This window comes from Trichechus manatus, unplaced genomic scaffold (genome assembly GCF_000243295.1).
Source record: "Trichechus manatus latirostris isolate Lorelei unplaced genomic scaffold, TriManLat1.0 scaffold00258, whole genome shotgun sequence".
Classification (NCBI taxonomy): Eukaryota; Metazoa; Chordata; class Mammalia; order Sirenia; family Trichechidae; genus Trichechus; species Trichechus manatus.
The window spans coordinates 361,590-386,424 of NW_004444194.1; the positions used below are offsets into that span (position 1 = coordinate 361,590).

At 53.7% G+C, this 24,835-nt stretch overlaps 2 protein-coding genes across 2 annotated transcripts in view; one reads left to right on the top strand and one right to left on the bottom strand.

The window, feature by feature from the left end:
- Nucleotides 1-4,348: 4,348 nt before the first annotated feature.
- Nucleotides 4,349-6,252, top strand: PTGER1 (prostaglandin E receptor 1). Its single transcript, XM_004389721.1, has 2 exons — nucleotides 4,349-5,309; nucleotides 5,986-6,252. The coding sequence occupies exons 1-2, from the start codon at nucleotides 4,359-4,361 to the stop codon at nucleotides 6,250-6,252; spliced, it is 1,218 nt and encodes a 405-aa protein (XP_004389778.1). The 5' UTR covers nucleotides 4,349-4,358.
- Nucleotides 6,253-6,965: 713 nt separating this feature from the next.
- Nucleotides 6,966-24,835, bottom strand: part of PKN1 (protein kinase N1) — a 26,902-nt gene continuing 9,032 nt past the window's right edge. Inside the window, exons 5-22 of the mRNA XM_023724741.1 lie at nucleotides 19,284-19,429; nucleotides 18,589-18,802; nucleotides 17,187-17,381; nucleotides 16,192-16,301; nucleotides 15,958-16,101; nucleotides 13,830-13,905; nucleotides 13,608-13,749; nucleotides 13,425-13,521; nucleotides 11,146-11,225; nucleotides 10,994-11,069; nucleotides 10,808-10,899; nucleotides 9,219-9,395; nucleotides 8,862-8,924; nucleotides 8,680-8,756; nucleotides 8,337-8,479; nucleotides 7,950-8,057; nucleotides 7,768-7,848; nucleotides 6,966-7,216 (exon numbers count right to left, since the gene is read on the bottom strand). Coding sequence (XP_023580509.1) covers nucleotides 7,013-7,216; nucleotides 7,768-7,848; nucleotides 7,950-8,057; nucleotides 8,337-8,479; nucleotides 8,680-8,756; nucleotides 8,862-8,924; nucleotides 9,219-9,395; nucleotides 10,808-10,899; nucleotides 10,994-11,069; nucleotides 11,146-11,225; nucleotides 13,425-13,521; nucleotides 13,608-13,749; nucleotides 13,830-13,905; nucleotides 15,958-16,101; nucleotides 16,192-16,301; nucleotides 17,187-17,381; nucleotides 18,589-18,802; nucleotides 19,284-19,429 — 2,225 coding nt within the window. The 3' untranslated portion in view covers nucleotides 6,966-7,012. The remainder of the gene's footprint in view (nucleotides 7,217-7,767; nucleotides 7,849-7,949; nucleotides 8,058-8,336; nucleotides 8,480-8,679; nucleotides 8,757-8,861; nucleotides 8,925-9,218; nucleotides 9,396-10,807; nucleotides 10,900-10,993; nucleotides 11,070-11,145; nucleotides 11,226-13,424; nucleotides 13,522-13,607; nucleotides 13,750-13,829; nucleotides 13,906-15,957; nucleotides 16,102-16,191; nucleotides 16,302-17,186; nucleotides 17,382-18,588; nucleotides 18,803-19,283; nucleotides 19,430-24,835) is intronic.

The following is a 24,835-nucleotide window of genomic DNA, read 5'->3' on the forward strand; positions in this document are numbered from 1 at the left end:
ACCCCCTCCTCGTTCCCCAGCCTGGCTGGGGTTCCCAGGCCCCCTGCCCTGCTCCCCACCTACCTCAGCTGGGTTAGGCGCTGCAGGGAGGGACAGGCCAAATTGGGCGGCCATTCCCGCCCCCAACACTTTCCACATCAGCTGCCAAACTGGTCCCTCTGTCTCCCTGGGGCCTCGGGTTCTTCTTGGGGGTCACGACCTTCCTAGTTTCCTGACGCAGGGAATGGAGAAGGGGGGCATCCCCCTTCAGCAAATGCAATAATACTCTCCCTCCTGCTGCCCCCCAGAGGAGCCCCTTGCCCTGAAGTCTGTTACCTCCGAATTTCAATGAGTCTGCTGTGAACCCCAACCTCCTCCACCTCTCCCCGACCCAGCCGGGACCTGTCGGTATAGGGGACCAGGTGGTGGGCTTTTGTATCTAAATTTGCTGTCTGAACATAAAGAATCTATCTGCTGTTGGACCTGTGTGCTGTGGGTGGAAGAGGGGGTGCGCTGAGGCTGGGAAAGAATGTAGCAGCTGAAATCCATCCTCCTTGGACTCCAAACTGAATTAGGAGCTGCCGGCCCGCCCCCTCCCACCGTTCTGCCTGATGAGGCTCCTGGCTGCAAGCCATGTGCTTCCAGGCAAGGCCTACGGAGGGTTCAAATCCTGCCCCTTCCGAGTGAGCCTCCAGAAGGAGTCCTCCCGTGCCCCAGCCCAATGTCACATGGGCATAAGGCTGTTGTCTATGGTGGGGAGAAGGGGACCCCTAACCCTGGGGAGCACCAGGACAAGAGGGCATCCAGGCCCAGCTTGGAAAAGGGACGACCAGACAGCCAGCCCTAAGACAGAGCCTCAGGCCTGCCCTGGCAAGTGCTGATGGGAAGGAGCCGCCCCCACTCCACCCAGGACAGAAAGCGTTTCTGATGCTGCCACCCCCAGGGCAGAGGGGGCTCCTGATGCTGCCTCCCCAGCCTGCCCAGGGCAAAGGGAGGCTCCTGATGCTGCCCCCCAACCTCACCCAGGGCAAAGGGGGTTCCTGATGCTGCCCCCCCATCCCACCCCAGTGGATTCCTGGATGTGCAGGGTCTCTGGTGTCCATGGCAGGAGATGCTTTGCCAGGGACATAAACCCAGCTTGCTTGTTTTGACAACCCACTTGATCTTCAACAGTTGTGGGGGACAGGGAAGGGGGTGGGACCCTGGCCAGACCTGGAGGGGATGGGCCAGAACTGAAGCAAGGGGAGCCAGGCCAGAGGTTCCCACAGGAATGTTTGGGGGCAAGCCGAGAGGCTGTGGAGAAGTCTCAGCCCGCCTGCTCTCCCCACTACCAGCAGGGCGATGGGCGGCTGTGAAGGGGCCCTGGGTGGGTGGGTGGGGGAGCTGGGCTGGGTGTGCATGCTGGCTTGTGAGGTGAGGAGGCTCCACTGGGAGAACTGTGCTTACGGGGTGTGGGGCGGGGGGGGCAGTTGTTTGGGTTACTCTGGGCTCCCCGGCACGTGTCTGCACCAGTAGACCTTGTAAAGTTGTGAAGAGGTGTGGCTGTTTGTCTATCAGAGTGTCGATGGTTGGCGCTGGTGTTGAGGACTGTGACTTGTGTCTGTGTTTCAGGTAAAGGGTGTGACAACTGTGTTTGTGTTCTGGGGTGTCCAGTGGTGTAACTGGCAGTATCTGGTGGCATGGAGTGGGGGTGCGTGTGTGTCTCGGGGTATTCAGGGTGTTGAAGTATGGTTGCTGTTTCTGGGAGGGGGTGGTCAGCTAGGTCTTGGGTTCAGGGGTGTGCGCATTATGTCTCAGAGTTGCTTTTTCTGGGAAGGAGTTGACTGGCTAGGTCTTGGGGTATTCAGAGGTGAGGCACTCATCCTGTGTTGGGTGTGGAGTGTACCTTTGGGGCCTGTCTTGGATTAAAGGGTGTGTCTGGATGACATAGAGGGTGGCAGGGGGCTGTCTAAGAGATAAGGGATACAACCGTGTGTCTCGGTACTAGGTGAGACTTTCCCAGCACTAAGGGGTGGTGGTTGCCTCCGCAGGGGGCTGCATTTCGGGGTGGTGAGGGAAGTGGCTGCCCTGGTGTCTGTAGCTGGACACTGGCCTCAGCTGTATGCTGGGGGTAAGACGGTCTCATTGAGTTTGGGGCATGACGCCAGACCTGAGGCACTGAGGAGAATGGTGCTGACAGGTGACTGCAGCTGGGTCTCAGGGTATAAGACTGATGTGAACCCCAGGGGCGTGACCCTACTTCTAGAGCTAGGTGGTGAGGGGGTGTCTCCAGGGTTAAGGGTGTGACTGTTTTCTTGGCTTGAGACCATGTGTCCCAGGTGTTGGTCAGCACATCTTAAAGGGGAACCTAGGAACTAGGGGAGCGATAGAGGGGGAAGAGAGCCCTGCGGAAGCCAGGCCTCCTGGCTCCCGTCCCCCTTCGGTCTCCTTTCTCCTCCCCCTCCAGGGTATGACTGACTCGCTGGGTCCTGGCCTGGGCTTAAGCCCCTGTGTAAATAGTGGGTGGGTCCCTTGGCCAGGCTGGGTCTGACCCAAGGCAATGGGTCTCACCCAAGGCAATGGGTCTCACCCAAGGCACTGCTCTCTAGCACCCACCCCGACATCCACAAAGGTTCCATGGGGCGGGGGGGTGCCACTGCCCACAGGCAGGGTTGACCCCCCAACCCCACAGCCCCTGTAAGGGCTGCGGCGCCCCCTGAAGCCGCCCTGGACCGCCCCGGGCAACGCTCACATTTTCCAGTGTTTAGATTTTATCCGCTTTATTAATGAGGCAACTGAGAAGCCCGCCTGCAGGAGGAGGGGGCTGCTGCCTCCCCGCTGGGGGGAGGGGGTCCCGGGGACCAGGCCAAGTCGAGGGGGGAGCTGGGGCCCAGATGGGCCTGTGCCCATTGCCAGGACAACAGAGAGGGGGTCTCTGCCACCCCCGGCCCCCAACAGGAGCGAGGGAGCTGAGGGCGGGAGCAGCCCCTGGAGGGCGGGGGCGGCAGGAGGAGGCAGGGAGCCGAGGAGCCGCCCCGGAGGGAGGGAAAGAAGGAGTAAGAGGGAGGGAACAGCCTGTTGAGAGCCAGGGCACAGCGGGCGTGCAGCGAGCAGGCAGCAGGAGCCAAGTGGCGGGCGATGGGGACCCAGGGTCCCAGGCAGCGCTGGGTAAGAAGCTGGGGCGCAGGACCTCGGGGCGGGGGAGGAGGGCAGGAAAGGATGGGAGCAGCACTACCTCCGCCTGTCTGTCCTGGGTTCCTCGGCTCTCAGCCCCATCTGTCCGTCCTTCCTGTCCATCTGACTCACCACCAGGATAGGGAGGAATGGACTGTCCTGGGTCAGCTTTGAGGCCTCCAGAGCCCAGGCATGGAGAGGACAGGAATGGAACTGTGGGCATCCAGGGTGACGGCATGGTGGTCAGGGGCAGGGTCTGTGTAAGAGATAGCCATGGAGCACCGAGATGGAGTCATATGGACAGAGACAGGGTCGTGGGGACAGAGAACGGTGGGGGAAAGAGGGCCATGGGGACAGAGATGTGGCTGGGGGACAGTGGGCCATAGGGACAGAGATGTGGCCAAAGGGGATAGCGATATGGCCATGGGAGACAGAAATGGGGCCATGGAGTTAGACATGGGGCTGTGAGGACAGAGATTTAGTCATGAGGACAGAGATTTGGCTGAGGACAGAGATGGGGCTGTGGGGACAGAGATGGGGCTGTGGGAACAGAGACATCATCATAGGGACAGATGTGGCTGAGGGAACAGAGATGGGGCCATGGGGACAGAGATGTAGCTGAGGGGACAGACACAGGGCTGTGGGGACAGAGATAGGGCCATGAGGACAGACGTGATCATGGGGACAGAGACGTGATTGTGGGGAGACTGGGGGGAGATGTGCCCATGGTGGCAGAGACCAGCACTGGGCTTCAAGGATAGGACTGGAGTGAAGATGACGTGGTGAAGGTAAGAAATGGGGCAGTGGGGTTGGGTGGGTCCCTGAAACGGGAAACAGGTCCGTTGTGTCAGATGGGGCCAGGAGACAGGGATGTGTCAGTGGTAGTGATGGGGAGGTGGGGGGCAGAGATGGGAGCAGAGACACGGAGGTATGGGCCCCTGGAATTCAGGGAAGGAGCTGAGATGGACAGAGCAGGCGGGCAGTGGAGGGCTGAGCTGGGGTGGTGAGAGGCAGAGGAGGAGGAGGGGGTCAGGAACTGGGCAGCAAGGATCATTTGGAGTTGCCATGGGCAGAAGGGCCGCGCAGGAACACCATGAGGTCAAATGGGCCCTGAACCTGACAGGCACTGATGGGGCAGCAGGCTGGTGCCAACCCGAGTGGCGGCGTTGTGCCCCTTGCCCGCCTCACCTTGACCTCTTCCTCTCCCCAGCCCTCCGGCACCTGACATGGGCCCCTGCGGGCCCTTCAACCTGAGCCTGGTCAGCGAAGCGACCACGTGCGCGGCGCCGGGGGCTCCCAACGCGTCGGCCGCGCAGCCGTCGGGGCGTCCGGGCGGGTCACCGGCGTTGCCCATCTTCTCCATGACACTGGGCGCCGTGTCCAACATGCTGGCGCTGGCGCTACTGGCGCAGGCCGCGGGTCGTCTGCGGCGCCGCCGCTCAGCCGCCATCTTCCTGCTGTTCGTCGCCAGTCTGCTGGCCACCGACCTGGCGGGCCACGTGATCCCGGGCGCGCTGGTGCTGCGCCTGTACACTGCCGGCCGCGCGCCGGCCGGCGGCGCCTGCCACTTTCTGGGCGGCAGTATGGTCTTCTTCGGCCTGTGCCCGCTGCTGCTGGGCTGCGGGATGGCTGTGGAGCGTTGCGTGGGCGTCACACGGCCGCTGCTGCACGCTGCGCGCGTCTCGACGGCCCGCGCGCGCCTGGCGCTCGCCGCGTTGGCCGCTGTGGCCCTGGCCGTGGCGCTGCTGCCGCTAGCGCGCGTGGGTCGCTACGAGCTGCAGTACCCGGGCACCTGGTGCTTCATTGGCCTGGGCCCGGCGGGCGACTGGCGCCAGGCGCTGCTCGCCGGCTTATTCGCGGGCCTCGGCCTGGTCGCGCTGCTTGTGGCGCTCGTGTGCAACACGCTCAGCGGCTTGACCCTGCTGCGCGCCCGCTGGCGCCGCCGCTCTCGACGACGCTCTCCGGCTGCAAGCCCAGATGGCCGCCGCGGCCGCCGCCGCTGCGGGGCGCGCTCGGCCTCCGCGTCGTCCGCCTCGTCCCTCTCCTCTGCCTCCGCCGCCCCCAGCGGCTCCCCGGGTGGCGGCTCGACGCGCAGAGCCCGAGCCCACGACGTGGAGATGGTGGGCCAGCTCGTGGGCATCATGATGGTGTCGTGCATCTGTTGGAGCCCGCTGCTGGTGAGGGGCGCAGCGCCCCTCGAGCCACGCTCCTCCCTGCTCCCAACCTGACCTGCCCCTTCACAGCCTCCGACCACCTCCTTCCTGGGATGCCTGGGGCCTCTCCCTCACCCACCGCTGCACTGCCAGAATCCGCGCTTCCTCACAACCTCACCGTTCTCGTTCCCTAGGGTCCTAGAAGCCCCCCCGCCTCTCCCTCTGGCCACTCCCCTCTACGCCTGGCTCTGCCCTCCCGGACGAGCCCTGCCCTTTTTCCTTTCCATACAGGCTTTCCTCACTTTCCTCCTTTCCCCAGATAACTGCCGGGACTCACCCCCAGCCCCACCCTTCTAGGCCCCGCTCGTTATCTTCTACCTTCTGTCCTGTCCTTTGGGATAGCTGTGACTTCTCTCTTACCCGACATCCCGTCCCTGAAGGCCTTTGTTTCTACCAAGCCCTCTGAAGTCCCGCTTCTTCGCCTGCCTTCCATAGCTCCTCTCACGTACACCCCCATTTACCCTCACCAAGTCGTCCACACCTCCTCACAGCCCTTTCACTGTCCAACCTGCCAGCCACGCCCCTCCCCTCCCAGCCTTGCTCCGCGTTCACACCCGCTTCTGCCAACAGCCCGCATCCTTTTTCACACCTCCTCCCCTCCTAGCCCGCCCCACGGCCGCTGATGCCGGCTTCTCCGCAGGTGTTGGTGGTGCTGGCCGTCGGGGGCTGGGGCCCCAGCTCCTTGCAGCGGCAGCTGTTTCTGGCCGTGCGCCTGGCCTCCTGGAACCAGATCCTGGACCCCTGGGTGTACATCCTGCTGCGCCAGGCCGTGCTGCGCCAGCTGCTTCGCCTCCTGCCCCCGAGGGCCAGTACCAAGGGCGGCCATGTGGGGCTGGGCCTGACGCGGAGTACCTGGGAGATCAGCTCGTTGCGTAGCTCCCGGCACAGTGGCATCGGCCACTTCTAGACGCGCCCAGAGGCGTTTCAGCTGAGCCAGACCATCCCGAGCCGGGCAAGCGGCGCGGAGCCTTCGGGGAATAAAGCCACTTTGCCGACGAGCCCAGCGCGGTGTGTCCGGTCGGTGCTGCAACGCCGATTGCTGCCTCGCCGGGGCGGCAGAGGCGCCTGTTCGTCGCTGAGGCAGGTGCGCTTCCGGCACTGGCCACGCGGGAGCGCATACACCGACGCTCCGTCTTCAGGCGGCAAGTGCCCAGCCGACGGAGCCGGAGCAGCAGGAGCATTCGCAGAACGCCGCCGCCGTTGCCGCTGCCCGGGAGCAGAGGCTCAGTTGGACGCAGAGCAAAGTGGCTAGGGGCGCTTCTTGCCCCTCCTACTGCCAGGACGGACTCTCTCAACCATTCTGCCCATCATGGCCCTGAGCTACCCCAACACAGCCCCAAAACTTTACCCCAAAACCATGCTCCATCACAGCCTCGAAACCCAGACGTCCCCCAACACAGCCCCAAGCCCCTCTCATCGCCACCTGCGCATGTGCCCTACTACAGCCACCTTCCCCCCAACAGTCCTATGTCCTCACCCTTCCTTGATCCCTTAGCCCAGAGCACCTCCCCACCACTCCCTGCCACCCCACCTTCCAATTCTCTCCACTTCCATGCATTCCCCCCACCCAGTACTGCGCACAAGAGACGAGGATGCATAGATGGGGTAAATCCCAAAGGCGTTTTTAAAAACTATTAAGAGCTCGGTGGGGTAGGGGTGGGGAGGGGCTAGCAGTCCCCTGCCACGAAGTCGAAGTCCTGGAAGGCCGCCTGCTCGGTGGCCGTCAGGGGCCGTGCGTCGCGGGGCGGGCTCAGCGTGGGGGCCTCCCCCGTGAACTCCTCGTCGAAGTTGCTGACATCGGTGCGGTCCGATAGCGTGGGTACGAAGGGTGGTGGCAAGCGCCGGGTCAGCAGGGCGTCCCAGCCCAGTGTCTGCAGGGTAGGGGTGGGGTTCAGCATGGGAGGCTGGGGGCTAGACGCCAGGAGAGGCTAGCCCCTTGGCCCTGTCCAGCCCTGGGTCTGTGGGGACCAGCAGGAGTCACTAGAGGAAAAAAGGAATGCGGGGAACTGGGGGCTCAGGGAGAGTCACAGTGCTGGGGGGGACCCTGGTGGCCAGTGGGGGAAGCCTGAGCTCACACACAGTGCGGCCTGGCCATCCTGGGGTGGGGTGGGTGAAGGAGGGTCAGTAGGGGTGAGGGATGGCCAAGGAGGTGGGGGGTATCAATGCGAGGGGACAATGTTTGAGGGGAATGGCCAGGGGGGATGGCCAGGCCCTTGTGGTTGGGACAGCCAGGCCCTTCAGGAAGGATGACCAGGTCCTTGGGTGGGGATGACCAGGCTCTTGGAGGCATGGCTGGAGCCTTGTAAGGGGTGACCAGACCCTTGGGAAGGATGACTAGGTTCTTGTGGGGGATGGCTGCACCCTTGCAGGGGGATAACCAAGCCCTTGAGGTGGGTGGCTGTGCCCTAGTGGGTGATCTCACCCTGAAGAAGGGTTGTTTTTTCACATCCTCTGCATCCCTGTCACTGGACCCCAACCTCCGCTCTGGATTCCGCCGCAGCAGCTGGGGGGAGGGAGCACTCTGTCAGGGTCTGTCCCCTCCTGGGCACCGAGGTTCCCTCCCCAGGCCCATGGGGGTTCTCCCCATGTTGGGGAGATCCTCACCCTTCGCATGATGCCGATGGCTTCAGCAGACAGGAAGCGGGGGTAGCGAACCTCATCATTGACGATGCTGTCGAATACCTCCTCCTCATCATCCCCTGGGAATGGGGACTGGGGACAGGGAGGGCCAGGTGAAGCAAACCTCCTCGTCTGGCTCCTGCAAGCCCGGCCCTCTGAATTTTCAGATGGTGTTCACTTACATGGAGGGTGGTGAGTACCCCCATTTTACAGATGCGGAAACTGACGCCAGAGAGTGAAGCCACCCGCCCCCAACCACACAGCACACACTGTGGAGGCTGATTTCGATCCCCACCCCTGGACACAGGATGGTTCCATTCTAGTGAGGTCCGATGGACACACAGGGTAGGGGGGGCGGGGCAGGGGCCTCACCTCCCCAACCAGCATCTCGTAGAGCAGCACGCCCAGCCCCCACCAGTCCACGGCCCGTGTGTACGATGTGTCCGTCAGCACCTCGGGCGCCAGGAACTCCGGGGTCCCACAGAACGTGCTGGTCCGGTCCCCATAGCCCATCCCTGGGAGCAGCAGAACCATGCAAGGTTATAAGTGGGTTCTAGCTCTAGCCCAGCCTGGAGTGGGGGTGGGGGCATTCCAGACAGCCAGTCCATCCCAGGGACTGGGTGGGGAGCAAGTCCGTACTGAGTGAAATCCCCAAAGGCCAGTCCCTTGAAGCCCAGCCCCTGCTGGACAAATCCAGCCTTCCATCGCCCCTCACCCTCCTTGCAGAGCCCAAAGTCTGCGATCTTGACATAGCCCTTGGTGTCCAGGAGCAAATTGTCCAACTTCAGGTCCCTGTGGAGGATTAGGGGATGTAAAACGGGATGCAAGCGGGTTGGGTCTTGTCTGAAACTGGACGATCCCCCAGTGGGCAGAGTACAGGTGTGCACACATACACACCTGTAGACAATCTTGTGTTCATGGAGAAACTGCAGCCCCAGCACCACACAGGCCGAATAAAAGCTGCAGAGAGAGGCTGGTGTGAGGGGGCCAGGCCGCCCGCCAAGAGGGCATCACATAAACCTGGCTCTCCCATCCTCAAAGGCCCTCCAGCCCCTAAACTCCAGGAGGCTGGGGGAGGTGGGGCCTGAGAGTGGAAGGGTGCAAAGGGGGCTGCGAGGCTCCCAATTCTGAGGAGTCAGGGGTGCTGGGGGTGGGAGGGTGAGCAGGGAGGGGGCCAGGGGCAGGGCAGGACTGGCATCAGGGGTGCTGGGGCAGGGGGCTGGGCAGGGCAGGGGGCGGAGCAGTGGGACTCACACAGCACGGGGCTCAGAGAACACGTCGCTGTGGATGTGCAGCATCAGGTCCCCGCCAGCCGAGTATTCCATCACGAAGCACACGTGCTCTGGCGTCTGGAAACAGCCAAACAGGTTCACCAGGAAGGGGTGCCCCGCACTGGTCACAGCCGCCAGGATCCGCTTCTCACACATCAAGCTGGGAGGGCGAGGGCAGGGGTCAGAGGCCACAGCTGCCCCCACCCCAACCTCCAGAGTCCTCCATCAACAGATATTTGTGGAGGGCTTCCTGTGCGCCAGGCCTGGTTCTACGTTGGGCCTTGCTTTGCTGGGTGACCTTGAGCAAGTTGCTTAGTATCTCTGAACTCTGGCAGTCTTGTCTGCTTAAATGAGCACACAGAATCTATCCTTCCTGCTGATAACAGGCCCCTAATGTCCCTTTCGGGAACTACCAGGGTTGAGCATGAGACCCAGGCTAATCAGAGCTCCCCATCTCCCTGGCCAAGGATTGGTTCAGGGATGAGCAATCCAAGCTAATGGGGCTGTATCCCAGGATTTCTACTGGAACTATTAGGAAAGAAGGACTAAAGCTAGTAGGATGAGCCTGAAGCTGCTGAGGTAGGGGGCATTTCTGCCCCCACAAGGGGACTACAGGCAAAGCCCACTAAAGGGAAAGCAGAACTAAGACACATCTTCACCTGGATACAGCTATGCCTGAAGGTAGAGCACCCCTGGACTTTTCTAGTTCAGATCAATAAATTCCTTTATTTGCTTAAGCCTATCTGAGTTGGGTTCTAGATTAATAAAAGGATGTCAGGAGGATTGGGGATCATCTCAGTGCCTCTATCAAGAGTTTACAGGGGGCAGGCACTGTGCTGAGTGCTTTACATGCATCCATCCTCTCATTTAATCCACCCAACAATCCTGCAAGGAAGGCATTATTCTCTCCCTTTAAGATTGGGAGGCTGAGACTCAGAGGGTGAAATGACTTCCCTAGGGTCTCCAAGCACATCGGTGACAGAGACGGGATTTGAACCCAGGGCCCCTGACCCCAAAGTAGAGGCAGTGTAGCGACACCACTAAGAGCAAAGGCTTCAAAGTCTGACTCCTTAGATTTGAATCCTGGCTCTGCTGCTTACTGGCTGTGCGACCTCTAGAAAATTGCTGAACCCCTCTGTGCCATGAGTAGAAATGGGGACAATAACAGTATTAACCTTACAGTGTTACTACTGTAAAGCATACACACACACACAAAAACAAAAAACAAAAAACCGAACTTATTGCTGTAGAGTCCATTCCAACTCATGGCAACCCTATAGGACAGAGTAGAACTGCCCCATAGAGTTTCCAAGCAGCCCCTGGTGGATTCAAACTGCCAACTTTTTGTTAGCAGCCGTAGGTCTTAACCACTACACCACCAGGGTTTCCCTGTAAAGCACACAGTGTGTGCTTTATAAGAGTTGGTGTTATTATTTTAAATACTAGCTTAATAAATGTGAGTGACTGTTATGAGTCATTTTCACGGCAGCTCCAAGGAGGGGAACTGTTCTATTTCCCATTTCCCAGAAGAGAAGACCAAGGTCACCAGACGGCCTGAGCAGGGTTGCCCACCTCTCCACCTCGTCTCGGGCCACAATGTCCCCTTTCTTCAAAGCCTTGATGGCGAACAGCTCCCCACTGGGCCGGAATTCGGACAACAGCACCTGGAACCACAGCAGGCAGGGGTGGGGTTAGGGCCCAGCCCAGAGAGCCGGAGACCTGGACTCCCAGCCTCCCACTCCCCAGCCCTCACCTCACCTTCCCAAAGTGACCCCGGCCCAGCACTGCCAGAAACTTGAAATCCTTGAGGGTCAGGGGCGACTTCCTCAGAGGGCTGTGGAGAGAGGATACTGGTGGGGACAAGGGCGGTGGGTGGGGGTCGTGGGTAGGGGCTGGGGGAAGGTCATCACCTGCACAGGGCGGGGCCTGGGGTCTCCTGGGTCTCTGAAGGTGGTGCAGGAGTGAGGGGTTGTTCCTGGATCCGGGAACTCTGCAGCAGGGAGAAGAGGTCAGAGTAAGCAGAGTCAGAGGTGTCCCCAAACCACAGCGACCACCAAGACTCTGCACGATCTGCCTTGTCACCTCTCTGCCCTCCCCTCTCCCCCACTAGCCCCTCACTCACTCCCCTCCAACGACAGTGTTTCCTTTCTTGTTCCCTGAACACATCTGGCACATTCCCACCTCAGGGGCTTTGCACCGCTGGTCCCTCTGCTTGGAGGGCTCTTTCCCCAGACACTGCACAGCTCCACCCTCGAGTCCTTCAGGCCTCTACTCAATGTCACCCTTGCAGGACACCAGCTGACCACTGTATTAAATAAAGAACCACCCCTACCCTTTCCCTGCTTTATTTTTCTCCACAACACATTTCACATTCCAAGTACATTTTATCACTTACCTCCTTATTTCGTTTAGTGGTATTAAGCCTTATGGAACTACTTAATTGTTTACATCACATACATATATAACTTTCAAAAGAATCAAAATTTTTTTTAATGGAAAAACCATTTCCTATTGGTCCATCACCTTCATCCTACAAGAAGGTCCCACAGACACAGTTCTAAATATGCAATCTGTGCAAATGGGTGTACAATGGGAAACACATTTCCCTCCTGCCCCAGCCACTCACTGTTAATGATTTCCTGGGTATCTTTCTAGATATATTCTATAACCACAGAAGCGAAAATGCCAGGAGAGGCTCCATTTTTCTTACACCCACAATTGACAATGTTCCAATCTTATTCTTCCCAATGGACAATCTGTCTTGGATATCCTTCTACACCAGCACATGGAGACTACTTCATTTTTAACAGCTGTATACTATTCCATTCTGTAATATTTAACACTGGCTCCCAAGCTTGTTTCCACTCTTTCGCCCACACAAAGCTGCTGCAGTGAATAGCCTGAACACAGTTTTGTACACATGCATGAATATATCCTGAATAACTGTCCAGAAGTAGAATTTCCGGGCCAAGAAATGTTCATTTTTAACTCAGCCAGCTATCACCAAAAGCCCTCTCAAGGAGATACAGCGATTCACTCACCTCCAACGGTGCCTGTTTCCCCACATCCTCCCCAGCGTTCAGTGTTATTAAACTTTTGGATTTTTTGCCAATCTGATAGGTATCTCATTCAATTTAATCCCATGAAGATATATCATTATTTTAATTTTTTAAAAATGAGGTATATTATACATTGGGTGAGATGCACAGAGGGGCAAGCTCTTACACGTGTCCACCATGTGACCATCCCCTAGACCGGGGTCAGCAAATTCCATCCCACAGGCCAAATCACCCCGCCACCTGTTTTTGTGTGGCCTTCGAGCTAAGAATGGTTTTTACATTTTTAAATGGGTGGAAAACAAACAAACAACAAAAACACAAAGGAAGAACGGTATTTCACTACATAAAAATTACATGAAATTCAAACTTTGTGTCCATCAAAGTTTTAGAGTCTCTGGGGGGTGCAAATGGTTAATCTGCTTGGCTGCTAAGCAAAAGGATGGAGGTTCAAGTCCACCCAGAGACGCCTTCGAAGAAAGGCCTGTCAATCTACTTCCAAAAAAATCAGCCACTGAAAACCCTATGAAGTTGTACTCTGACACACACGGGGTTGCCACAAGTCAGAATCAACTTGACAGCAACTGATGATAAAACTTTAACTGGAAGCCAGCCCTGTCCATTTGATTATGCGTCTGTGGCTGCTTTTGCGCTACAAAAGCAGAGTTGAATTGTTGTGACGGAGACCGTCTGGGTCACAGAGCCAAAAATATTGACTATCTGGCCTTTTACGGAAAACGTCTCCTGACCTGTGACCTAGATCAAGATGCAGAACATTCCATCACCCTAGCAGGCTCCCTTGTGCCCCCTCCCTGTCAGTACCCCCACCCAGAGGTAACCACTATTTTGACTTCTATTATTGATGGTGAGTTTTAAACATGCTTGTGTGGCAGTGCACCGAGGCACAGAGAGGTGAAACTGCCATGGGTCACACAGCGAGGAGGTGGCAGAGCAGGGCTGGGAACCCAGGCAGCCTGGCTCCTGAGCTGGGCTATCAAGCCCAGGTTCTGTCAGAGACATGCTGCGTGACCTGGGGAAGTTCCTAGCAGTCTCTGAGTCTTAAGTTGGGAAGGCCTGGAGCAGGACCATTCCACCTCAGCTGCTGCCCTACGGGAGGAGTAGGGGATGCTCACCAGGCTTGATAGGCTGGAAGGAGGCTCCAACGGGCTCCTCTGGGGTGAGGTGTCTGAGTCGGCCCTGAGGTTCAGCTTCTCTACAGAGATGTCACTGCTGCAGAGGGAAGAGGGACATGTCTGGGACCCAGCACACCTGGAAGCAATGAGGGGCAGCTGGGAACCCAGGGCCCTCCCTCTTACCTTGTGGGCCGGGCCTCGGGTCCTGGTGAAGCCCCTGGGCTAAAGGTGCTTGTGGCTGTGCCATTCGGGATGAACCTCCGAAGCAGCCGCACCCACGTGGCGACATCGATGTTCATCTGCCTGGCACGCTGAAATGTCTTCCCTGGGGGGATGGTGCAGGGGTCACCCTCTGTGACACTACCCAGGACCCCAGGCCTTACCCATCCTGGCCCACCCCCTCACCCTGCTGCTTGGAGAAGATTTTCTTCTGCCTTCGGAGCCGGGGGATTCTCTCAATGACAGGGTTTCGGAAGGTGACCTGGGGAGAGGAGGAAGCGTGAGGACCCCTTGCCTGCAACTGAGCAGTTCAAGGAGGAAGCCTTAGGAGGACAGATGTGCACACTCAAATGTCTGGAGGGTTCAGATTACTGTGGCATCACATCCAATCCCATAGTACCATTGGACATTATTCAACCACAAAAACCCAAACCAGTTGCTGTCAAGTTGATTCCAACTCATAGCGACCCTATAGGACAGAGCAGAACTGCCTCACAGGGTTCCAAGAAGCGCTGGTGGATTCCAACTGCTGACCTTTTTGTTAGCAGCCGTAACTCTTAACCACTACACAACCAGGGTTTCTGGGATGTTTTTAAGGGGTCATAAAACCAATCCACTGCCCAGCGAGCAACTGCCTAAGGTGCCAGCTTGGAAAGGCAAGAAGCAGGCAACCAGGGAGGGGTCTGATCCATCAAGATTGACTTCCAAATCCTACAGACAGGTCCTACAGTATCTAGTACAGTGATTCTCCAAGTGTGGTCCCCAACCAGCAGCATCAGCATTACCATCACCTGGGAACATGTTAAAAATGCACATTCTCGGCCTCCACCTAGACCTACTGATCAGAAACATGGGAGGGGGCTGTGATTTGGGGCCCTTTTGGGGGTCCTGGTGATCTGTTTGAACAAGTCCTCCAGGTGATGCTCATGCCCACCCACATGTGGAAACCACTAGTCTAGTTTAATTCTCCCAACTCAAATGTATCTTCTAGAAGGTGCTAACATCACAGAACTGCAGTCAGTATTCAATATAGTCTCCACTAGCCATGTGTGGCTATTTAAAGAATTGTATTAAGTAAAGTTATAACTTCAGTGTTCCCCAGCTGCACTAGCCACACTTCAGTTAGCTGGGGGCTGCTGTATTGGACAGCACAGTTATAGAACCTTCTCATCGACAATAGAACCCATCTATTGCAGGCTCCTTGGTAATAGAACTGTGGAAAGTTCTCTTGGATGGAGCTTTGGTAGAGGCATGAGAATAAAAGAGAATGCTGTAAGTAAACCTCAGGAATGCTTCAGAATTTGTCCCCTAGGTCACCCACCACCATTCCCCACTTGGTTTTAGATAGTTTTCCCAGCAGAAGAACAACTTCACTGTCCCACACTCTGAAATCAGACTTTCTCTGTGCTCCTTCCTTTCAGTGGTCCTCAATTATTGGATCATGTAAGAATTTTTACACAGGGATAGGGATAAACGAAGATATACAAAATGGAGCACACGTATATGTTAGAAGCAAATTTAAAGAATTTTCTAGAATTACTTTGGCTAAACGAAGGAGTCAGTTCCTTTCCTTCTCTGTGCCTGTTTCCTCCTGTGTCAAATGTAACTAACGACAGTCCCTGTTTCACTGGGTTGTTGTAAGAATTAATGTGTTCATGTCTGTAAAGCACTTAGAACAGGGCCTGGCTCGTGCTATAAAGGGTTAGCTGATAATATTATTGTTAAATATTTTATTAATTATTATTATAAATCATATTATTTAGGCCAGGGGTCCTCAACCAGGGGACACTTGGCAATGGCTGGAGACCTTTTTTGGTTGTTACAACTGCGGAGGGAGGGATGCTACTGGCATTTAGTGGGTAGAGGACAGGGATGCTGCTAACCACCCTATAGTGCATAGGACGGCTCCCACCACAGAGAATGAGCAGGCCCAAATGTCTATAGCACCACAGTGGGGAAATTTTGATTTAGACCTGAGCCCCAATGCCACAGCGGAAGAATCCCTATCTACTTGACTGCAGTTCTGGTAGCAATCTCCATGACACAATACCCATTTTTTCTTTGTTGTTTGTTTCTTCTGGCTGGGTAAAATTTTGTCTCAGAACAAAATCACACCTGAAGTCATGGCATTGATGTGACAGCTTATATGTACTTGTCTATTGAAGTGCAGAGACTAAATGAAAAAACATACTCCCTTTCTAGAAAACTGAGGGCAGGAAGGGAGGAAGCATTTTCTCGGGGGGTGGGGCTGTACCTCAGCCACTAGGCAGCCCTGGATTCCATGTGTCTTGGGGGTCAAGGGTCAGGGCTATACCTCAGCCACTAGGCAGCCTTGAGGTTCCATGTCCAGCTGCACCTCATGCCTCTCGTTGTCCAAGAAATCCTCCAACTTCAGGAATTTGAGGGCGCACAGGCCCCGCTGGTCCCGCCAGAACACAGCCAGCTCCAGTTCCCGTGCCTCAAGGGAGAGGAAAAGGGTTGTCACTTGGGGTGCCTGAGGCTCAGAACCCTTCCTCCTGCAAGTCCTGTCATCCCCAACTCAGCTCACCCTCTCCAGCTCCAGGGTGAAGCTCTGGTCCCAGGCATTTGGGCCACACGGCTTCCAGGATGTCTGCCCCACCACTGTATTATCAAGCTTGAGAACAGCGCTGACCTCACCTGGAGGGGGGCATCAAGAAACGCTGGGGGGAGGGTCTCTTGTGCCTGGTTAGAGAGATCTGCCCCTACACCCGATAACACTCTGCTGTGGTATCTTGTCAAAGCGTTATAGTTTTGCCTTTGTCGTTAAGGCCTTTAATCCATTTCCAGTTGATTTTTGTGTGTGGTGTGAGGTATGGATCCAAACTAATTTTTATTCTATATGGAAGTCCCAGCAATATACTCCTAAGTATTTACCCTTGAAAAATGCATGCAAGTGTACAGCAGGAAACATACATATACATAATGTTTATATAATGGCCCGAACTACAAACATCCCACTGTCCTTTAACGTGAGAATTAACACAGAATTGTGATACAGTCTTAATAGGCTGGACTATGAAATTGCTGATATTTAACTATTTTTAACCTAAAAAAATCCAACACTTTGATATGACTCAATCTAATACAGTAGACAATTAAACAGCAGTAACAATGAACGAACAATAGCTTCATGCATCAATATGGGTGAGTTTTCCAAACAACATTGAATGAAAGAAGCCAGCACTATGGAAAACATTCTGTAAAACTCCATTTACATCAAGTTCAAACAAGAGGCAAAATTAAACTACAGTGTTTTGAGAAGCATACACGGGAGCTAAAGCTATAAAGAAAAGCAAGGGAATGAGAATCGTAAGTCAGGAGATTGGCTATTTCTAGGACAGAACTGAGTGGGCATGAAGGACTTCTGAGGATCTGGCCATGGTCTATTTCTTGTTATTCTTCCTTTTTATACACATTTTTTGTATGTATGCATTAGTTTTTAAAGTGCTACAAATGTGGGGTATCCCAGGACCACCACCCACCCCCCACCAAACCCTCAAGGCCCTGTGACGGTCCACTCACTGGTGTTTTCGGCTTCTGCTTTGAGACTGCTCCGGCCGCTAAGGCTTCCACTCCGGCTGTAAAGTCCCCGGGCTGGGCGGCTCAGGAAGGGGGTGCGACTGTCAGAGGCCCCAGGTCCCCCTGCCGAAGGTGATGGGCTCCAGGGGATGGTCTCTGGGAGGTCCCTGCAGCCCACCACACGCACCTGCAGTGTCCCTGTGGGAGAGGCAGGCTCAGTGGAGGCCATATCTGGGGCAGGCTGAGAGGCAGGCAAAATGGACACGTCAGAAGTGGCTGGCATGCAAGTGCGTGGGAGGGGTGGTCTGAGGCAGGGATGGCTGTGCCTGGATGCCAGAAATACAGAGCAAGAGACTTGGGGACTGAGGCTGTGGTGGGCTAGGCTGGGGGGAGGTGCTCGATGCTGGGATTTAGGGAGAGAGGAGGTTCAGGGCAGAGGCCAGGGGTCCCGGCAAGGTGAAGCAGTGTAGAACTGGGGCAGGGCATCGAACTGGTCATGGCTGACTAACTGGAATTGCAAAAGACCCAAAATTTTAAAATGTGGGTGAAACAGAATGATAACTGGAAAGGGAAAAATTACAGGTAAAAGCCCTGGAATAGGAGACTCAGAAGAGGCGTAGTGAGCCCTTTCAGGAACCTAAGGCAGGAGACTGGATTATCAGCAGGACTATGGAGAGCAACACACTTTCAAAGCAGCGCAGTCGGCTGCCATCTTTGAGCCGGGCAGCACTGCTTCCCACTCTGCTTGTCGAAAGATTTGGTTGCTATGCAATGTCCACGCTGACCTTGTTTTCTAAGAAGGAGACTAAGTTTCTAGCAGGGCTTCCACCTATAATTTTTCCTGTTCCAGTTATCGTTCTGGTTCACCCACATTTTTAAAATTTGGGTCAACTGTGATTTCACTTCGTCAGCCATGACTGAATCGGGAAAAAACAGTTCAAAGCCCTAAACTGGGAGAGTCCAGGGTAAGATTGGGCGGGCTGATCTGGGAGTGGGGGTCTAGGGTGGGGCTGGTCAGAGGGGTGGGGGCTGGGGGGATCTAAGGAAAGTGAGACTGGCTGGTCTAGAGGCTCAGGTGGGGTGTGCGGGAGGGCTGGGGAAGGAGGAGGAGGGCAGAAGTCCAGAATCAGAGGGCAAGGTGAGGCAGGAATTCCAGGGTGTGTGGGGCCTGGAGAAATGGGGTCTAGGGCTAGAGGGCTGGGGTGAATGGTGAAAAGAAAAGAGGGGGCAGTAGGATGGGAGTCCCATGTTGGGGAGAGTGGTGACCTAGAGCTGTGGATGGTGGGGATCCCAGATAGGAGTACAGGGGTCTGGAGCTGGGGGTCCCGGACTACCATGGCTGGGGTCTTGGGGCTGGGGGAATCGGATGGGTGATGGGTCCAGAGCTGGGGGGGTCGGGGCTAACCTGTGAGCGGCGCTGGCTTGCACAGGGTGCTGTAGTGCATGGCAGGGAAGGGCCCGGCCAGTAGGACGCTGAAGGCGGAGGAGCAGGCAGCCGCGAGCTCCTCGCGCAGCAGCCGTCCCTTGGGGTGGTCAGCGGGCAGCTCCCCAAGACGCCGCTCCAGCGCCTCCCGTAGCAGCCCCAGCTTCTGGTTGGACTCAGTTAGCTTCTCCTGGGCCTACGGCAGGGAGGCTGGGCTGGGGAGCAGTCGGGCTGGGGGCGCTATACGCTGCGTCCCCCAGTACAAACCCAGGCCCCGTCCCAGACTGGCTGAGTCTCATCCTGGGCTCCTTCTCCCTAGAGGCCTGGATCCCAGACCAGGGGTCCTCCAAAAGTAGGCCCGGGTCCTCCAAAAGTAGGCCCGGGCCCTCGCAGAGGCCCCTCCCCGCAGTGGCTCTGCTCCAGTCAGGGTCCCTCCCCTTGCAACCACCCGCCACTGGCTGAGGCCATGCCTCACCTGAGGTCCCATCCCTCGCTGAGGCCACACCTCTTGCAGAGGTCCCGCCCCTCGCTGAAGCCTTACCCCAACAGCATCCCACCCCTCGCTTAGGCCCCGCCCCACAGAGGCCCACCCAGCAGAGGTTCCCCCAAGCCCCACCCCCTCTTCGGAGGCTCCGCTCCTACCAAGGCCCTGTACCTGCTGAAGCCCCACCCCTCACCTCACAGACTGCTTTGCGGTCCTGGGCCTTGGCAGCAGTGAGGAGGCGCAGCACGTTCTTGGCGCCCTCTGCCACCGCATGTTCGACTCGGAAATGGTGCCGCAGCTCCTCGATGCGCAGCTCCACGGCCCCCAAGTCCGGACTTCCTGCGAAAATGGGACCGTGAGGCCAGCCTGGGGCCTAGGATCAACTAACCCTGGTCCAGACACACGGCCATTGGCAAGAACAGGCACGTGACACAAAGCACCAGGTACTCCCTCCCTCGTGTCCCTTCTACCCCTAGAGAACGGGAACACCATCATAGCTGCTGTCACACAGACCTAGGCTTATCACCGTCATGGACAGGGACAGTGTCACAGGGGTCAGTCCCTGTGCATGCGAAACACACCATCATGGGGCAGAGAACACATTCACGATGACACTAACACCTCACTGCCTAGGCACAGGGCCAAGAAAAGGGACCCAGTAACACTGCAGCACCAACCCTCCAGGCTGTAACCCCAGCCCGAGGGTCCTAGAAGCATCATCACCCTGCCACATGGATGAGGCTCCTGGATAAGCCAAGAAATGCCATTACACTGTCACATGGCCAGGGCAGTGTCACTGATACAGGCACAGAGACCTTATGTCACAGGGAAACAAACTTGCTGTCACACACAGCGTAAAGTCATAGGGACGCAGCCACAGACCACACAGGACACAGCCACATCACCCAATGGCACAAGGACACCCTGTCACACAGATAGAGGGAAATCATCACCTACACTTACAAAGTTGCAGTCACACCCATGGCTGTGAGTGACTGGGACAATCCTGTCCTATGTAATGGCCCAGGCTCACACAGTGGTACTCAGTCATGGGATCACGCACCTGTCACTCACAGGTATGTGGGACTCACCTGTACACTCACAATGCAGAGTCATACAAATTCTGATATTCATGGGCACAGCATCTTACAAACACAGTCACACTGTCAAACCCAGGCCTGCCGTCACACAGCACTAAAGCAATAACACGGACTTTTACACTGACAGAGACAGAGCCACAGTCACCCATGGTTACTATGTCACCCAGTAGCACAGAAACATGACCATGCCTTCACACAGGAACACAGCAGCCCACGTGGGGATTCACGTTGCTGTTGTTGTTAGGTGCCATCGAGTAGGTTCTGACTCATAGCGACCCTATGTACAAAAGAAAAAAAAACCTGCCTGGTCCTGTGCCATTCTCACAATGATTGCTATGTTTGAGCCCACTGTTGCAGCCACTGTGTCAACCGATCTCATTTCGCTGACCCTTTAATTTACCAAGCATGATGTCCTTCTCCAGGGACTGATCCCTCCTGATAAGATGTCCAAAGTACATGAGACAAAGTCTCGCCATCCTCCCCTCTAAGGAGCATTCTGGCTGTACTTCTTCCAAGACAGATTTGTTCATTCTTCTGGCAGTCCATGGTATATTTAATATTCTTCACCAAGGCATCAATTCTTCTTTGGTCTTCATTTTTCATTGTCCAGCATTTGCATGCATAAGAGGTGACTGAAAATACTATGGCTTGGGTCAGGTGCACCTTAGTCCTCAAAGTGACAGCTTTGCTTTTTAACACTAAAGAGGTCTTTTGCAGCACATATGCTGAATGCAATATGTCATTTGATTTTTTGCCTGCTGTTTCCATGGGGGTTGACTGTGGATCCAAGTAATATGAAATCCTTGACAACTTCAATATTTTCTGTTTATTATGATGTTGCTTATTGGTCCAGTTGTGAAGATTTTGTTTTATGTTGAGGTGTAATCCACACTGAAGGCTGTAGTCTTTGATCTTCATCAGTAAGCGCTTCAAGTCCTCTTCACTTTCAGCAAGCCAGGTTGTATCATCTGCATATCGCAGTTTGTTAACAAGTCTTTCTCCAATCTTGATGCGCCATTCTTCCTATAGTCCAGCTTCTTGGATTATTTGCTCAGCATACAGACTGAATAAGTACAGTGAAAGGATATGACTCTGATGCACACCTTTCCTGATTTTAAACCACGCGGTATCCCCTTGCTGTGTTCAAATGACTGCCTCTTGGTCTTTGTACAGGTTTTCCGTGAGCATAACTGGAAGTTCTGGAATTCCCACTCTTTGCAATGTTATCCATAAATTGTTATGATCCATACAGTCAAATGCCTTTGCATAGTCAATAAACACAGGTTGAGGTATATACTCTGCTTTCAGCCAAGAGCCATCTGACAACAGCAATGATATCCCTTGTTCCATGTCCTCTCCTGAATCTGGCTTGCATTTCTGGCAATCCTCTGTTGATGTACTGTTGTAACCATTTTTGAATTATCTTCACCAAATTTTACTTGCATGTGATATTAATGGTTATCGTTCTATAATTTCTGCATTCTGTCGGAACACGTTTCCTTGGAATGGGCACAAATGTGGATCTCTTCCAGTCTATTGGCCAGGTAGCTGTCTTCCAAATTTCTTGGAGTGAGTGCTTCCACTGTTGCATCTGTTTGTTGAAACATCTCAACTGGTATTCTGTCAACTCCTGGAGCCTTGTTTTTTGCCAATGCTTTCAGTGCAGCTTGGACTTCTTCCCTTTAATACCGTAAGTTCTTGATCATATGCTACTTCCTGAAATGGCTGGACGTTGACCAATTCTTTTTGGTACAGTGACTCTGTGTATTCCTTCCATCTTCTTTTGATGCTTCCTGTGTCATTCAACTTTTTGCCCACAGGATCCTTCAGTATTGCAACTCAAGGCTTGAACTTTTTCTTCACTTCTTTCAGCTTGAGAAATGCCCAATGTGTTCTTCCCTTTCAGTTTTCTAACACATTTCATTTTGACACTTTACTTTGCCTTCTCAAGCCACCCTTTGGAATCTTCTGTTCAGCACTTTCACTTCATCATTTCTTCCTTTCACTTTAGCTACTCTAAGTTCAAAAGCAAGTTTCAGAGTCTCTTCTGCCATCCATTTTGGCCTTTTCTTTCTTTCCTGTCTTTTTGATGAGCTTTTGCTTTCTTCATATATGATGTCCTCAATGTCATCCCACAGTTCATCTGGTCTTAGGTCATTAGTGTTCAGTGCATCAAATCTATTCTTGAGACAGTCTCTAAATTCAGGTGGGATATACTCAAAGTTGTACTTTGGCTCTCAATGACTTGGTTTAATTTTCTTCAGCTTCAATTTGAACTTGCATATGAGCAACTGATGGTCTGTTCCACGGTCAGCCCCTGGCCTTGTTCTGACTGATGATATCACACTTTTCCATTGTCTCTTTCCACAGATGTAGTCAATTTGATTCCTGTGTATTCTGGTGGTGTCCAAGCCTATAGTCACCATTTATGTTGTTGAAAAAGTTATTTCCAATGAATAGGTCAATGGTCTTACAGAATTCTCTCATGTGATCTCCCGCATAGTTTCTATCACTAAGGCCATTATTTTCCAACTACTGCTGATCCTTCTTCGTTTCCAACTTGTGCATTCCAATCACTAGTAATTATCAATGCATCTTGATGGCATGTTTGATCAATTTCAGACTGCAGAAGCTGGTAAAAATCTTCAATTTGTTCATCTTTGACATTAGTGGATGGTGTGTAAATTTGAATAATAGTCATATTAACTGGTCTCCCTTGTAGGTGTATGGATATTAGCCTATCACTCATAGCGTCATACTTCAGGACAGATCTTGAAATGTTCTTTTTGATGATGAATGCGACACCATTCCTCTTCAATTTGTTATTCTCGGCATAGTAGACCATATGACTGTCAGACTCAAAACGGCCAATACCAGTCCATTTCAGCTCACTAATGCCTAGGATATCGACCTTTATGCGTTCCATTTCATTTTTGACAACTTCCAATTTTCCTAAAATTCAAATTTCATACATTCCACATTCCAATTACTAATGGATGTTTGCAGCTATTTCTTCTCATTTTGAGTCATGCCACATCAGCAAATTAAGGTCCCAAAAGTTGACTCCGTCCACATCATTAAGGTCGACCTTACTTTGAGGAGGCAGCTCTTTCCCAGTTGTATTTTTAGTGCCTTCCAACCTGAGGGGCTCATCTTCTGGCACTGTATCAGACAATGCGCCGCTACTACTTATAAGGTTTTCACTGGCCAATTTTTTCAGAAGTAGATAGCCAGGCCCTTCTTCCCAGTCTGTCTTAGTCTAGAAGTTCCACTGAAACCTGTCCACCATGGGTGACCCTTCCGGTATTTGAAATACCTGTGGCATAGCTTCCAGCATCACAATACACAAGCCACCACAGTACAAGTGGTGGAAGATTCACAGTAGGGACAATCACATGGACAGTGACACTGACACCCCCTAGACACACGCACACTGTCAACCCAGTCATAAGCTCCTTCACCAACTTATGGTCCTACCACTTCTCACAGGGACACACAGATAAAGTTTTATGGCATACAGCCACAACCATTTATTGTTACAAGGGCATACCCACAACCCCTGGTCTGCACAAAGTCACAACAACACTGACACACAGAGACACAGTCATCCCTGCACACAATACACCAAGACCCTGTCACAAATTCAGGTGACAATCTCAACACATTCAGTCATGGGAGACACCCCAGGGCATTCATACATAGACACATACACATGTGTGCGCACACATACATACACACACACACACTGTGGACACCCATATTTCTACACACACGGGGCCAACATGACAAGACAACCATCTAATCTAGTCCAGGGGTTGGCAAACTTTTTCTGAAAAGAGTCAGTAAATATTTTCAGCACTGTGGGTCTTACGGTTTCTGTCGCAACCACTCAACTCCACACTGTAGCACAAAAGCCGTCATAAATGATAGTAAATAAATGGGCATGCAATAAAACTTTATTTACAAAAATAGGTGGCAGGCACTTTAAAACACAGACTTGTTACTTTTGGTAATGGGAAAAGTGGCACCGAGTGTGGAAGTAGTGAGCGCAGCACAACCATAGTAAAGACAAGTGTTTGAGCACAAATAGAAGGGCATAGACTGACCAATTGTGATAAACATAAATAATGTCAATGAACAATTTGTGTGGAAACTGTAAAAAAGAATTTATTGGGGGATACACAATTTTGCAACAACAGTAATAACAACTAAAAAATATGTATACAGTTACATAGATATGTACGCATATATATGTAGAGAAAAGTACATACCAATATATGGATGTGCATGTATAAGTGTAACTGTAGACATCTGTATATACATGTTTATGTGTGCTGCATATATTTGCAACTGTAAAATAAAGCACATAGGGGGCACAGTTATGGACACTTACTAGATATACCCAAATACCTCACGGAATTGGTTTACTGGGTTTGAGGGCTTAGGACCATAGTTACTTGGGAGACATCAGTCAATTGGCACAATATAGTCCATAAAGACAATGTTCTAAATCCTAGTTTGATGAGTAGCGTCTTCAGTCTTAAAAGCCTGTGAGCGGCCATCTAAGATACTCCACTGGTTTCATCCCTTCGGGAGCAAGGGAGAATGAAGAGAACAGGATACAAGGAAAAGATTAGTCCGAAGG